This window comes from Nerophis ophidion, linkage group LG14, assembly GCF_033978795.1.
Source record: "Nerophis ophidion isolate RoL-2023_Sa linkage group LG14, RoL_Noph_v1.0, whole genome shotgun sequence".
Classification (NCBI taxonomy): Eukaryota; Metazoa; Chordata; class Actinopteri; order Syngnathiformes; family Syngnathidae; genus Nerophis; species Nerophis ophidion.
In genome coordinates this window covers 39,476,966-39,491,212 of record NC_084624.1, presented here as the reverse complement: position 1 = coordinate 39,491,212, position 14,247 = coordinate 39,476,966, and the positions used below count along the sequence as shown (strand labels likewise).

The following is a 14,247-nucleotide window of genomic DNA, read 5'->3' as shown; positions in this document are numbered from 1 at the left end:
CACATTTTACATGTGTCTAGGATCTGCGTATATATGTATATGATCTACACATGTAAGAAATATGTATATATGTCTATGATCTACACATATGTCTATGATCTACACATATGTCTATGATCTACGCAATATACATTTATGATATATGCATCAATATGTGTATTTCTGCATATACTGAATGTCTGATCTAAGAAATGTATATGATCTACACCAGGGGTCACCAACCTTTTTGAAACCAGGAGCTACTTCTTGGGTACTGATTAATGCGAAGGGCTACCAGTTTGATACACACTTAAATAAATTGCCAGAATTAGCCAATTTGCTCAATTTACCTTTAATAAGTAGATCTATATATATAAACAAAATGGTATTTCTGTCTGTCATTCCGTCGTGCATTTTTTTTTTCCTTTTACGGAAGGTTTTTTGTAGAGAATAAATGATGAAAAAACACTTAATTGAACGGTTTAAAAGAGGAGAAAACAAGAAAAAAATTATAATTAAATTTCGTAACATAGTTTATCTTCAATTTTGACTCTTTAAAATCCAAAATTCACCCGAAAAAAAGGAAGAGAAAAATTAGCTAATTTGAATCTTTTTGAAAAAATTTAAAAAATAATTTATGGAACATCATTAGTAATTTTTCCATATTAAGATTAATTTTAGAATTTTAATATGTTTTGAATAGGTTAAAAATCCAATCTGCAATTTTTTTTAGAATATATAACAAATTGGATCAAGCTATATTTTTAACAAAGTCAAATCATTATTTCGTCTAGACTTTTCCAGAAATTCAAAAGACTTTGAAAAAGATTTAAACTTGATTCTACAGATTTTCTAGATTTGCCAGAGTATTTTTAAAAAATTTTAATCATAATAAGTTTGAAGAAATATTTCACAAATATTCTTTGTGGAAAAAACAGAAGCTAAAATGAAGAATTAAATTAAAATGTATTTATTATTCTTTACAATAAAAAAATAAAATTACTTGAACATTGATTTAAATTGTCAGGAAAGAAGAGGAAGGAATTTAAAAGGTAAAAAGGTATATGTGTTTAAAAATCCTAAAATCCTTTTTAAATTTGTATTTTTTCTCTAAAAATGTCTTTCTGAAAGTTATAAGAAGCAAAGTAAAAAAAAATAAATGAATTTATTTAAACAAGTGAAGACCAAGTCTTTAAAATATTTTCTTGGATTTTGAAATTCTATTTGAGTTTTGTCTCTCTTAGAATTAAAAATGTCGAGCAAAGCGAGACCAGCTTGCTATTAAATAAATACAATTTAAAAAAATAGAGGCAGCTCACTGGTAAGTGCTGCTATTTGAGCTATTTTTAGAACAGGCCAGCGGGCGACTCATCTGGTCCTTACGGGCTACCTGGTGCCCGCGGGCACCGCGTTGGTGACCCCTGATCTACACATATACGTGTTTTCGTTACTAGGGATGTATACCGATTAAAGGTATTGTTTGGTACCGGTTCCTAATTGGGTCGGTCCACTAAGGACCATTAAAATTCTAAACTAATGGTACGGCTATCGGTAAAAAAAAAATGTTTTTAATCTATCTTACTGTAATTATGACATATGCCCGCTGTCACATTCATTCAGGTGCAGAATTCTATTCAAAGCAGAATAAAAGACAGAGGTAGGATGGTGATACATTTCAGGTCAATCACGGTCATCAGCTGTGAGCATATATTAACTCGATCAAACATGGCGGAACAGCCAATCTGAGGCCACATTTTACCGCACCATTACAAAGGTACACATAAGTTAACAGAATCATAAATATGAACAGAATGACAGAGCGAAACGAGCAGCTGAGGACAGCAATATAAATGTCAGCCATAACTTGGAGTTATCTAGGGCCCTATGATTTCCACGTAATTGGACTCGCGGACAGAATCAATGTTTGCTAAAAACAGAATCTAAATGCAGTAATTCGTGGAAATTAGCCGAAAGCGACTGAGATGCTGTTATTGAGAGGGAAAGGGGATATCATGTTTACTTGACAAGCACTCACCTCCATGAAGCCTGGCTTGCCAGGGGCCAGCTCTGGAATGCATCCTTCTCGTACCATCTCTGTTACTACCTCCCTGACTCGCAGCCACCACAAACTACCAAACTAACTCCAAAATACAGAGCCGAACATTTCCCAAATGCCTTTTACGTGTCAGCTGATATGTTTCTTTTGCAAATTTGTCGTCCAAAAGCTGTGACAAACACATACTTCTACTGCTAATGGTAGGAAGTTGTGGACGTGACCACCAATCTTCATTGGTACGTTAAAGATAACTTGACAGCTTCTTATACTGTAGTTGGAGCACCAGTGTTGAAATAATAACAGAAGCAATTTTGTGCATGCTTTTTTTTACTTAAAAGCATGTACACTGGAAATTGTTGGTACATTGTTATGCTTTTGTTCTTTTTGTTATCTAAAATATTTTTTATTTACCCAGAATGCTAATACAATGTTGAAATAATCCCTAGTTTATTTGTTTTTAGTGTAAATGCTTTACAACTGGCAGGTTAAAAACTCTGGAAGAAATCATTATATGAATCGAAATTGGATGATACTTTATGAAAACAATTGTTGCACAGCCCTACGATGTGATAACCAGCTTGCAATAATCACAAATAAGGAAGCAACACCACACAAAAGTTTGTAACACAATAATATGTCTTCCTCAAAAGTCCGCACGCTAAGCATTACTATAAGTTTGAGGTGAACGCGCTTTACTTAACTTCATCAACGCTTCCTTAACTGTCCTCGTAGCAATCCAGTAATCCACAGGCCAACATTAATCCACTCAAAAAAGTGAATAAATGCAGTACTGAAATAATTCATGAAGTTGCTCAGAAGCAAGATAGCTTCATCACAAGATGACATAAGAACTGCATTGCACCTTGCACTGCAAACATAGTTGACTTGTTTAAGACTTTAAAAAAAACGGTATTGATAAAAGACTTCCGTGCTGTGAGATGTTACATGATGTTGGTGGTGCAAAATAAAAATTGTAATAAAAAATATTTACACCAATTACATACAGCACCAATAAGAGTACTGCAGAATACCGGTATCGATAAGTAATATTGTTATTGGTATCAGTATTGATATAATCCTAATGATATACATCCCTATTCGTTTCGCAATCTGTATGTCAATGATCTGTTCATATATGTCTATGATCTACTTATAGATGTCTATGCGTAATATTGCCAAGTTAGTGTTAGCTATTGTGCTGCCCCCTACTGGCCTAAAGTGACAGTTTACATACAGCGTCAGAAAGAAGCCCCGCACATATTTAAAGGAAGATAGTAATATGTTTAAAAGTTGTTTTATTTATTATGCGCTGATGTCTCAGCATGCTGCCATGCTACACAGTATAGCTCTGCAAAATGTATTAATGTTATAATTCTGGTAGAGGGACGATTGAAAAAGTTGCTCTGTAAAAGAAAAAAACGGCAAAAGAACAAGTGGAAAAGCCCACATTTTCTGAAATATCTCCTATTGGAGAAGAAAGTCATTGAGGACATAGAAAGAACAATCATGTTGTGGTTCTAATTCTAACATAGCAGCATGAGGGGACACTCACTAGTGATTTCTTAATAACAAGTGGTGACTTTTTTGCCTTTTGTGGGAACTTCCGGACAACAAAAGTGTGTTAAATGTCAAATGTTTGATAGTCATAACTTGCGTAACTCATGTAAAGTCCTTTCAAATGTTTTTTATTATATGAAATGTAATATATAAAGAGCATCACGTCAAGTGTATTTCATCCATTTGGACTGATTGTGCATTTTATTTTCAAACATTGTATTCCCTCCCAATGAAATCCCAAATATGTACTTTGACTGACAAATATTTCAAGAGTAATATTATGTTCATGTTCATCAGCATTTACTTTTTATGGATTCAAAGTAATACTAGTAGTAATACTCAGCACACTTGAGACAGTATTCCCACAACACACACAATAAAACCTTTAAATTATTGAAGTGCATTTTTGTCAGTGTTAGGTGTGTAACACGTTGTTACGTGTTAATAAAAGCAATTTTCTTCTTCACTCAACGTTTGATTTCTTTTCAATCATTAAAGTAATCATGACATACTCAGTCACGGGGTGCTCGCATCGTGATGCGCGTTTTGTCACCCCAAGATGCAAATGGACCAAAACTGACGAGAATTGCAGGTAAGAGCTTGGTTTAATACAAAAATAAAATAACACTGGTACAAAACGCAAAAGAAAGCGCGCGCCTACGCACGGGAAGCTAAAGCTAAACTAGCATGGAGTCCAAGAGTCCAAAAGTAACGTGCCGAGTGCACGAGAAGCTAAGGACCAACTTAGCATAGAGACAAAATTTAAGAAATACCAACGTGAGTGATGCTTACAGCAAACAAAACATCCAGGCAGAAGGCAGGCTTAAATACGGGCAGTAATCAAAACACAGGTGCGCGTCAACCGGAAGTAGCAGGTGGAACAAATACGAAACCATGGTAACCAGAATAAACAAGGAAGAGCACAACTAGGGATCGGAAGAGTCCAAAAACAAACAGAAAACACAAAAGGACTCAAAAAACCAAAATAATGTTTGATCCGCGCGGCGGATTATAACACTTACATCCTTACATCTCATTGTGAAACTTATTTGCGATATCTCTTTAGATCCTCAGTCATGAACGCAAATGGCCCTAAAATCTGGACATATAACATATAAATATACACAAAAAAAGGTTGTAATTAATCAGATACTAGTTACCTTGGAGTCTTGTTCACAAGTGAGTGAAGAGCGGACCGTGAGATTGACAGACGGATCGGTGCGGCGTCTTGTGAAGTGAAGTGAATTATATTTATATAGCGCTTTTCTCGAGTGACTCAAAACGCTTTTACATAGTGAAACCCAATATCTAAGTTACATTTAAACCAGTGTGGGTGGCACTGGGAGCAGGTGGGTAAAGTGTCTTGCCCAAGGACACAACGGCAGTGACTAGGATGGCGGAAGCGGGGATCGAACCTGGAACGGTCAAGTTACTGGCACGGCCACTCTACCAAACGAGCTATCAGTAATGCGGACGCCGTATCGATCCGTTGTGGTGAAGGAGGAGCTGAGCCGGAGGGCAAAGCTCACAATTTACCGGTCGATCTACATTCCCATCCTCACCCACGGTCATGAGCTTTGGGTTATGACCGAAAGGACAAGATCACGGGTACAAGCGGCCGAAATGAGTTTCCTCCGCCGGGTGGCGGGTCTCTCCCTTAGAGATAGGGTGAGAAGCTCTGTCATTCGGGAGAAACTCAGAGTAAAGCCGCTGCTCCTCCACATTGAGAGGAGCCAGATGCTCAGGATGCCACCCAAACGCCTCTCTAGGGAGGTGTTTAGGCCACGGGGAAGACCCAGCACACGTTGGGAAGGCTATGTCTCCCGGCTGGCCTGGGAACGCCTCAGAATCCCCGGGACGACCTGGAAAAAGTGGCTGGGGAGAGGGAAGTCTGGGCTTCTCTGCTTAGGCTGCTGCCCCCGTGACCCAACCTCGGGTAAGCGGAAGAAAATGGATGGATGGATGGATGGATAATTAGTTAATGAAAAATTACACTAAACCAGTGGTTCTCAATTGTTTTTCTCCAAGTACCACCTCAGAAAACCCTTGGCGTTCAAAGTACCACTATAATGACCCAACATTAAAATACAGCGGCGTAGTAAGTCTAAATATTCATTAAAAACAAGGCAGAGGTTTTATCTAACAAGTATATTTAATATTTTGGGCCACTGTTATATTACACAGAGTTTGAACAGTAACACTTGGTTTGAATCTTTAATTAAGTCATTATTTGGCATACGACGAGATGGTACAAGTATTACAGTTTGAGAATCACTGCTCTAAACAAATTAAACGATAATTGAATTGAACATGTTTAATCATTTTAAAATGCATTACAATTAATCGTTGAATTCAGAAGACCAGATTTCTATCAGATTACAATTTATAGTTGTGTAATACATTTTGTGTTCAGACATGCATGGCATCCTGTATATTCAAAATTGTCTTATAAATACGTGTAATAATACTAATTTAAAGGGAAAAACATGATGTATTACATATTTTTTTACATGTATTCACTCATATTTAATATTCAAATGGATAAAATGTACATCCAATCAACAGAAGATCAAGGACAGTTTTTTTTTTCAAAGGGGAACATTACCACCAGACCTAAGTAAGCGTCAATATATACCTTGATGTTGCAGAAAAAAGACCATATGTTTTTTTAACCGATTTCCGAATTCTAAAAGGGTGAATCTGGCGATTGAAACGCCTTTCAATTGTTCGCTGTCGGAGCAATGACCTTTCACCCGTGACTTCACAACATGAAGCAATCCGCCATTTTCTCAAACACATTACACACACCGAGTCAAATCAGCTGTTATTTTCGGTACCTTGGAGACATTATGCCTCGTCGGTGTGTTGTCGGAGGGTGTAACAACACAATCAGGGACGGATTCAAGTTGCACCAGTGGCCAAAAGATGCGAAATTCCCTCGTTTGTTCCGCACACTGTACCGACGACAGCTATGCTACAACAGAGATGGCAAGAATGTGTGGATATCCTGCGACACTCAAAGCAGATGCATTTCCAACGATAAAGTCAACGAAATCACAAAGGTGAGTTTTGTTGATGTTATTGACTTATGTGGAGTGTGCTAATCAGACATATTTGGTCACGGCATGACTGCTAGCTAATCGATGCTAACATGCTATTTGGGCTAGCTGTATGTACATATTGCATCATTATGCCTCATTTGTAGCTATATTTGCATCCAGCCTTTCCCTCCACCCACATTTAATGCCAAACAAACACATACCAATCGTTGGTTAGAAGGCGGTCGCCGAATTCGGCAGCTTTTCCTCTCGTGCCGCTGTCTGTCATGATATGGCTCAATAGCTTCAGTTTCTTCTTCAATTTCGTTTTCGCTACCTGCCTCCACACTCCAACCATCCGTTTCAATACATGCATAATCTGTTGAATCGCTTGCCCCGCTGAAATCCGGGTCTGAACCCGACCTACTATGCTATACCTTTCTGTACTACCCGCCATGTTTGTTTCTGGTGATAATAGGCGGGTGGATATAAAGACGGTTAAAATCAGGCACTTTGAAGCCGTTTTTCGGGATATTGCGTGATGGGTAAAATTTTGAGAAAAACTTCGAAAAATAAAATAAGCCACTGGGAACTGATTTTTGTTGGTTTTAACCCTTCAGAAATTGTGATAATGTTCCCCTTTAATGAGTACAATCCAAACAACTGTTTTAGATGCGTTGTAAGCTAAAGTAAATTAATGTAAGTAAACTAAAATATTCTAGCCCTGCAATAAGCGGTAGAAAAATGGATGGATGGAGCTTTCAAGCAGATGCTATGAAGGTGTGTCTCACATCCTCACTAATAAGCTAACCCTCCATGACGTCAACACGACTCTTTTCTTCTGGAACTTTCCTGGTCCAAACTCCGAGGCCGGCGCCACGCAGAGCTTTCTTAAACCGCTGCATGACCCCTTGGTACTGTCCGGCTGCCTCCTTCCAGCCGGCGTGCGTCCTCTCGGCGTCCTCTGGCGTCCAACCTCTCATCTGCATGCAGGCAGGGCAAACATCTGATTAAATAAGTGCATGGAAACGCAGTCACCGGGTGTCGTTCAAGATGGTGCACACCAACTCAGGAGCCGTTTTGATGAGCCACGCACCTGCTTGTGCAGCCACTGCCAGCGGGCGAACAAACGACGTCGACTGAGCCTCGACGGGGTTCCGCAGCACAGGTGTCTACCTGACGACGCGCTAATCTCCTCCACGTCTTCTTCGCCGAGACTCCAGTTGATGCTGGCGCTCCATGCTTTCCCAGCTGCACGCCGCTCGCCACTGCGAACCCCTGACGACCATGGAGGACATCTTTAGGTTCAAACGACTGATGGAAGTATACTGGGGACACTTCATTGGGTACACCTGCATGTCTGGATGTACAGTCGTGGTCAAAAGTTTACATACACTTGTAAAGAACATAATGTTGTGGCTGTCTTGAGTTTCCAATCATTTCTACAACTCTTTATTTTTTTGGGTGATCAGTGATTGGAGCACGTACTTGATCATAAAACACATTCATGAAGTTTGGTTCTTTTATGAATTTATTATGTGTCTACTGAAAATGTGACCAAATCTGCTGGGTCAAAAGTATACATACAGCAATGTTAATATTTGGTTACATGTCCCTAGGCAAGTTTCATTGCAATAAGGTGCTTTTGGTAGCCATCCACAAGCTTCTGGTTGAATTTCTGACCACTTCTCTTGACTAAATTTGTTGGTTTTCTGACATGGACTTGTTTCTTCAGCATTGTCTACACCAGTGGTCCCCAACCTTTTTGTAGCTGCGGACCGTGTGAGTGTGAATGTTGTCTGTCTATCTGTGTTGGCCCTGCGATGAGGTGGCGACTTGTCCAGGGTGTACCCCGCCTTCCGCCCGATTGTAGCTGAGATAGGATGGATGGACGGACCGGTCAACGCTTGATAATTTGTCCCGCGGCCTGGCGGGGGGGAGATTTTTTTTTTTTTCTTTGTCATGAAAAGGGGAGTTTTTTGGGGTTGGTGCACTAATTGTAAGTGTATTCTGTGTTTTTCATGTTGATTTAATAATTAAAAATAATAATAAAAAATAAAAATAAAAAAAATTAAAAATGTATTTAAAAAAATTCTGCGGCCCGGTACCAATCGAGCCTCTACACCAGGGGTGTCAAACTCAAACACAGAGTGGGCCAAAATTTAAAACTGAACAAAGCCGCGGGCCGAGCTTGAACAAATTAACCTTTTAATAGGGACCCAAACAAGTCTTTCATTGAATATCGAAGAAGCAAGGCTTATAAAACTTTATAGTAACATGCAAAATTGAGTTTCAAATAATAATAACAATAATGATTTAAAAAATGGCATATCAAATCAAATTTAAATAAAAATTGAATGCCTCTTTTGTATTTGCAGCCTTCATAGGTAAATATTAACATTAACTTTTTCCAGAGGCTAATACATTTGAAAATAAAATAACAATGAATAAATCAACCATTCAGGCCTTTTTACTGCTCAGTTAATGTCTGGGCTCAGGTGGGCAGGGTTTGTTGGTAGCGGGGAAGGGGTGTATATTGTAGCGGTTTGGATGAGTTTGTGCTTCAAGGGGTTCTGGGTATTTGTTCTGTTGTGTTTATGTTGTGTTACGGTGCGGATGTTCTCCCGAAATGTATTGGCCATTCTTGTTTGGTGTGGGTTCACAGTGTGGCGCATATTTGTAACAGTATTAAAGTTGTTTATGTGGCCACTCTCAGTGTGACCTGTATGCTGTTGATCATGTATGCCTTGCATTTACTTACATGTGTGTAGAAGCCACATATATTACGTGACTGGGCCGGCAGACTGTTTGTGAGGAGGAAAAACAGACTTGACGACAGGTTGTAGGGGACGCTAAAGGCAGTGCCTTTAAGGCAGACCCCCAAAATTGTTGTCCGGGTGAATTCGGGAGAATGGTTGCACCGGGAGATTTTTGGGAGGGGCACTGAGATTCGAGAGTCTCCCGGGAAATCGGTGAATGCGGTGTGACAGCGGCACCGCTTTATAACACCGGCGGGCCAGCTTTAATGTTAATTTGATATTGCCTCAAGGGCCAAATTAAATTACACGGCGGGCCAGAGTTTGACACCTATGCTCTACACGTTTAAATCAGGACTTTGGGAAAGCCATTCTAAAATCTTAACTCTAGCCTGATTTAACCATTCCTTTACCACTTTTGACGTGTGTTTGGGGTCATTGCCCTGTTGGAACACCCAACAGCGCCCAAGACCCAACCTCCGGGCTGATGATTTTAGGTAGTCCTGAAGAATTTGGAGGTAATCCTCTTTTTTCATTTTCCCATTTACTCTCTATAAAGCACCCAGTTCCATTGGCAGCAAAACAGGCCCAGAGCATAATACTACCACCACCATGCTTGGCGGTAGGTGTGGTGTTCCTGGGATTAAAGGCTTCATCTTTTTCCTGCAAACAAATTGCTGGGTATTGTGGCCAAACAGCTCAATTTTTGTTTCATTTTGTCAAGAGGAGTGGTCAAAAATTCAACCAGAAGCTTGCCAGTGTCAAGTTTGTATTTTTCCTCAGTTTGTTTTTATTTCCTGTCAGCCCTCTTATTTTGGTTCAGTTTCCTGCTTGTCTCCCTGAGCGCTGTTTCCCCTCAGCTCCGGCTGATTTGTACTTGGCCACAGCCGGTGTCAATTAGCAGCTGTTAATTAGCTCTGCCTTGCCCTCCCGTCAGTGCTGGACTATTGTCGCTGTACCTGTAAGCTGCGGACGGTTTGCAACTTGGTGTCTTCTGTTTGCTGGTTCCTGTTCGCTGTTTCCAGTTCACCTGGTATCGTGGTTCCTGTCTCCTAGTTCCTGGTTTGTGTTTTTCTTGAATATTTTGGACATTAAATCTTGTTTTCCTGCACCAAGCCTGCCATCTCTGCATCTTGGGGTTCGTCACCACCAACACTACACAGAAGCTTTATTGCAGTAAAACTTGCCAAGGGACATGTAACCAAATATTAACATTGCTGTATGTATACTTTTGATAGCAGATTTGGTCACATTTTTGATAGACACATAATAAATTCATCAGAGAATCAAACTTCATGAATGTTTTTTGTGACCAACAAGTGTGTGCTTCAATCACTCTATCACAAAAAAATAAGTTAGAGAAATTATTGGAAACTCAAGACATGTTTTTTTGCAAATGTATGTAAACGTATGACCACGACTGTAGGTGCAAGTGTTTGCCTAATGAAAAGACTCTAAAGGGGTGAAAGGACGTACAGGCGAGGAGCGGCTGCTGGCGTCTGTACGGGTACGGGGGGCGTCTGACGGGTGCCAGACGGCGCGTTAAGACCCGGTGCAGGTGACCCGTGTGACTCAGCGTCCCCACGGTCAAGCTGTGCAGGTAGACAGGCTCCAACAAGTGTGACAAGAGCGCCCCCTGCAGGCCGACAACACACCACCTGGTGGCCACACAGATTGGTCTCCAGAAGCAATACTACGTTCAGATGATAAACTCATTCAACTGACTTTGCTATTTTATCAGTGCAGGACATGCTGCCTTCAGGTTTACCCGACAACACAGCCTCTCTCTTCTGATTGGCTGTGATGGGCAGCGTGCCCTCACCCCCAATCACTTTCTTCCTGAGGTGACAGTGCAACCTTCTGTTGGCGTCTGGCGGCACAGGGAGAGAGACACGTTCAGCGACTACATTCAGTCCGGTCCAACTTGTCTTCGGCGCTCACATGAGGCGTTGGTCTCGTAGGGACAGTTGAGACGAGCGTCCCCGCATGGCGACGAGGTCACGTACATGTGGAATCGAACGCCGTCTCGCAGTCGGAAGACGCCGCCGCTTGTTGACGGGACAAAGATGGACTCAGGATGACTTCGACAAAGTGAGGAAGGAGGTTTAGGTCACTAACTCCTGACAATACCGTGCCTAATAAATAAGATTTTACCTGAGCAGCTCCAGCTGAGCGTAGAAGAATCTCAGCAGCGCCCTCCTGCAGAGGACCTCGGCATGACAGTCGCGTACTGTACAGTCGTGACTGCAAACATCCAGTTGTTTGGTCCCTGATGCCATGGAAACCACCTCAGCTGATCTTGGGTCAAAACCTGGCCGGCAAAAGTATGAAAGCAGGAAGTGACGTTCATGCTAAAATAACTACTCAAGCTAATTTTGCCGTCTTCATGGTAAAATGTGGTAGCGACTTCCCGTAAGTAATGTAGCAAAATTATTTGCAAATATGTATCTGAAATTGTGTGTATGGAAACAAAATTGTGTGTGTGTGTGTACAGTTCAGGCCAAAAGTTTGTGTGTACAGTTCAGGCCAAAAGTTTGGACACACCTTATTTCAATGGGTTTTCTTTATTTTCATGACTATTTACTTTGTAGATTGTCACTGAAGGCATCAAAACTATGACACCTGTGAAGTGAAAACCCTTTTAGGTGACTACCTCTTGAAGCTCATCGAGAGAATGCCAAGAGTGTGTGTGGAGGTCTTGCTCCTCCGGGTTCTCTAGACCACCAATGATGAACATGACAGCCGTGTTCATCTTAGCGAACAATGATTTATTTCTCAATAAGGTGCGCTTTTCAAACATGTTAAAATTTTCTCTCGCTAGTTCTCCACCATCCACCACCTCCTCTCCTTCCCGACTGCTGCCTTTAACAGAGTGACAGGTGATCAGACAAACACTCACAGCTGTGTCATCTACGCACCTGTCAGTAATCTTGAGGCCAGTCCTGACACACCCTGCTTTGCTGCGGGTCCGCAGGCACACCCCCACCATCCCCATACACACACACACACACACACACACACGCATACACACACACACACACACACCCACACAGTGTGCAAAACAGTAATCAGAGAAAAGGGTGGCTATTTTGAAAAAAAAATAGATTATTAAACATGTTTTCAGTTATTTCACCTTTTTTTTGTTAAGTACATAACTCCACATGTGTTCATTCATAGTTTTGATGCCTCCAGCGGCGATCTACAATTCTAAATAATCTTGAAAATAAAGAAAATCCATTGAATCTGAAGGTGTGTCCAAACTTTTGACCTCTACTGTATATCAATCTGTGTGTGTAATCAGATGGGCATGTGTGTGTTCTAAGTTGTTTGTCCATATTATGGTTTGTCTGTGTGTAAAAAAAAATATCTGTCGGTTCGTATTTCGATCGCCATGTGTGTAAAAAATGGGTTGTACTTGTACAGCGCTTTTCTACCTTCAAGGTACTCAAAGCGCTTTGACACTACTTCCACGTTTACCCATTCACACACACATTCACACACTGATGGAGGGAGCTGCCATGCAAGGCGCTAACCAGCAACCATCAGGAGCAAGGGTGAAGTGTCTTGCTCAAGGACACAACAGACGTGACGAGGTTGGTACTAGGTGGGGATTGAACCAGGGACCCTCGGGTTGCGCAGGGCCACTCTCCCGCTTTTGACCCGGATGAAGAAGCAATCCTCCATTGCAGACCTGGGCAATTATTTTGACTCGGGGGGCCACATTTAGAGAAAAAAATGCGTCTGGGGGCCAGTATATCTGATTTTTAGGAAAACTAATACAAAACCTCACAGTAATGTCTGATTGGTTTCTAAAAACGTTATGACAGACTGCTTTAAAAAATGGAATGGAATCTTAGATTTTTTTTTCTGAATGAGACACCCAAAATGTACTTGAAAATAAAGAATGTGGGATTTACAATATTAACTATGAATGAAACTTTAGTTCTGTAATTCACTGTAGCAATTCAATGAGACTTCACTGCCATCGGACCAGCCTGACCAGATGACTCCTCTCCGAGCTGCTACCTTACCGTGGTGGAGGAGTTTGCGTGTCCCAATGATCCTAAGAGCTATGTTGTCTAGGGGGTTTCATGCCCCCTGGTAGGGTCTCCCAAGACAAACAGGTCCTAGGTGAGTGATCAGACAAAGAGCAGCTCAAAGACTTCTATGGAATTACAACAAAATGGACTCAGATTTCCCTTGCCCGGACGCGGGTCACCGGGGCCCCGCTCTGGAGCCAGGCCCGGAGTTGGGGCACGATGGCGAGCGCCTGGTGGCCGGGCCTGTCCCCATGGGGCCCGGCCGGGCATAGCCCGAAGAGGCAACGTGGGTCATCCCTCCAATGGGCTCACCACTCATAGGAGGGGCCATAGAGGTCGGGTGCATTGTGAGCTGGGCGGCAGCCGAAGGCAGAGCACTTGGCGGTCCGATCCTCGGCTCCAGAAGCTAGCTCTTGGGACGTGGAACGTCACCTCACTGGGGGCGAAGGAGCCTGAGCTAGTCCGCGAGGTAGAAAAGTTCCGGCTGGATATAGTCGGACTCACCTCGACGCACAGCAAGGGCTCTGGAACCAGTTCTCTCGAGAGGGACTCGACTCTCTTCAACTCTGGCGTTGCCGGCAGTGAGAGGCGACGGGCTGCGATGGCAATTCTCGTTGCCCCCCCGGCTCAAAGCCTGCACGTTGGAGTTCAACCCGGTGGACGAAAGGGTAGCTTCCCTCCGCCTTCGGGTGGGGGGACGGGTCCTGACTGTTGTTTGTGCTTACGCACCAAACAGCAGTTCAGAGTACCCACCCTTTTTGGGTACACTCGAGGGAGTACTGGAAAGTGCTCCCCCGGGTGATTCCCTTGTCCTACTGGGA

The 14,247-nt window shown here is 42.0% G+C and overlaps 1 protein-coding gene across 2 annotated transcripts in view; it reads right to left on the bottom strand.

The window, feature by feature from the left end:
* Nucleotides 1–5,337: 5,337 nt before the first annotated feature.
* Nucleotides 5,338–14,247, bottom strand: part of LOC133568665 (double-stranded RNA-specific editase B2-like) — a 35,633-nt gene continuing 26,723 nt past the window's right edge. Inside the window, exons 4-9 of one of the 2 annotated variants that reach the window (XM_061920737.1) lie at nt 11,541–11,697; nt 11,328–11,467; nt 11,112–11,256; nt 10,863–11,044; nt 7,727–7,908; nt 5,338–7,613 (exon numbers count right to left, since the gene is read on the bottom strand). In XM_061920737.1, coding sequence (XP_061776721.1) covers nt 7,437–7,613; nt 7,727–7,908; nt 10,863–11,044; nt 11,112–11,256; nt 11,328–11,467; nt 11,541–11,697 — 983 coding nt within the window. In that variant the 3' untranslated portion in view covers nt 5,338–7,436. The remainder of the gene's footprint in view (nt 7,614–7,726; nt 7,909–10,862; nt 11,045–11,111; nt 11,257–11,327; nt 11,468–11,540; nt 11,698–14,247) is intronic. The other variant, XM_061920738.1, reaches the window with a different exon arrangement.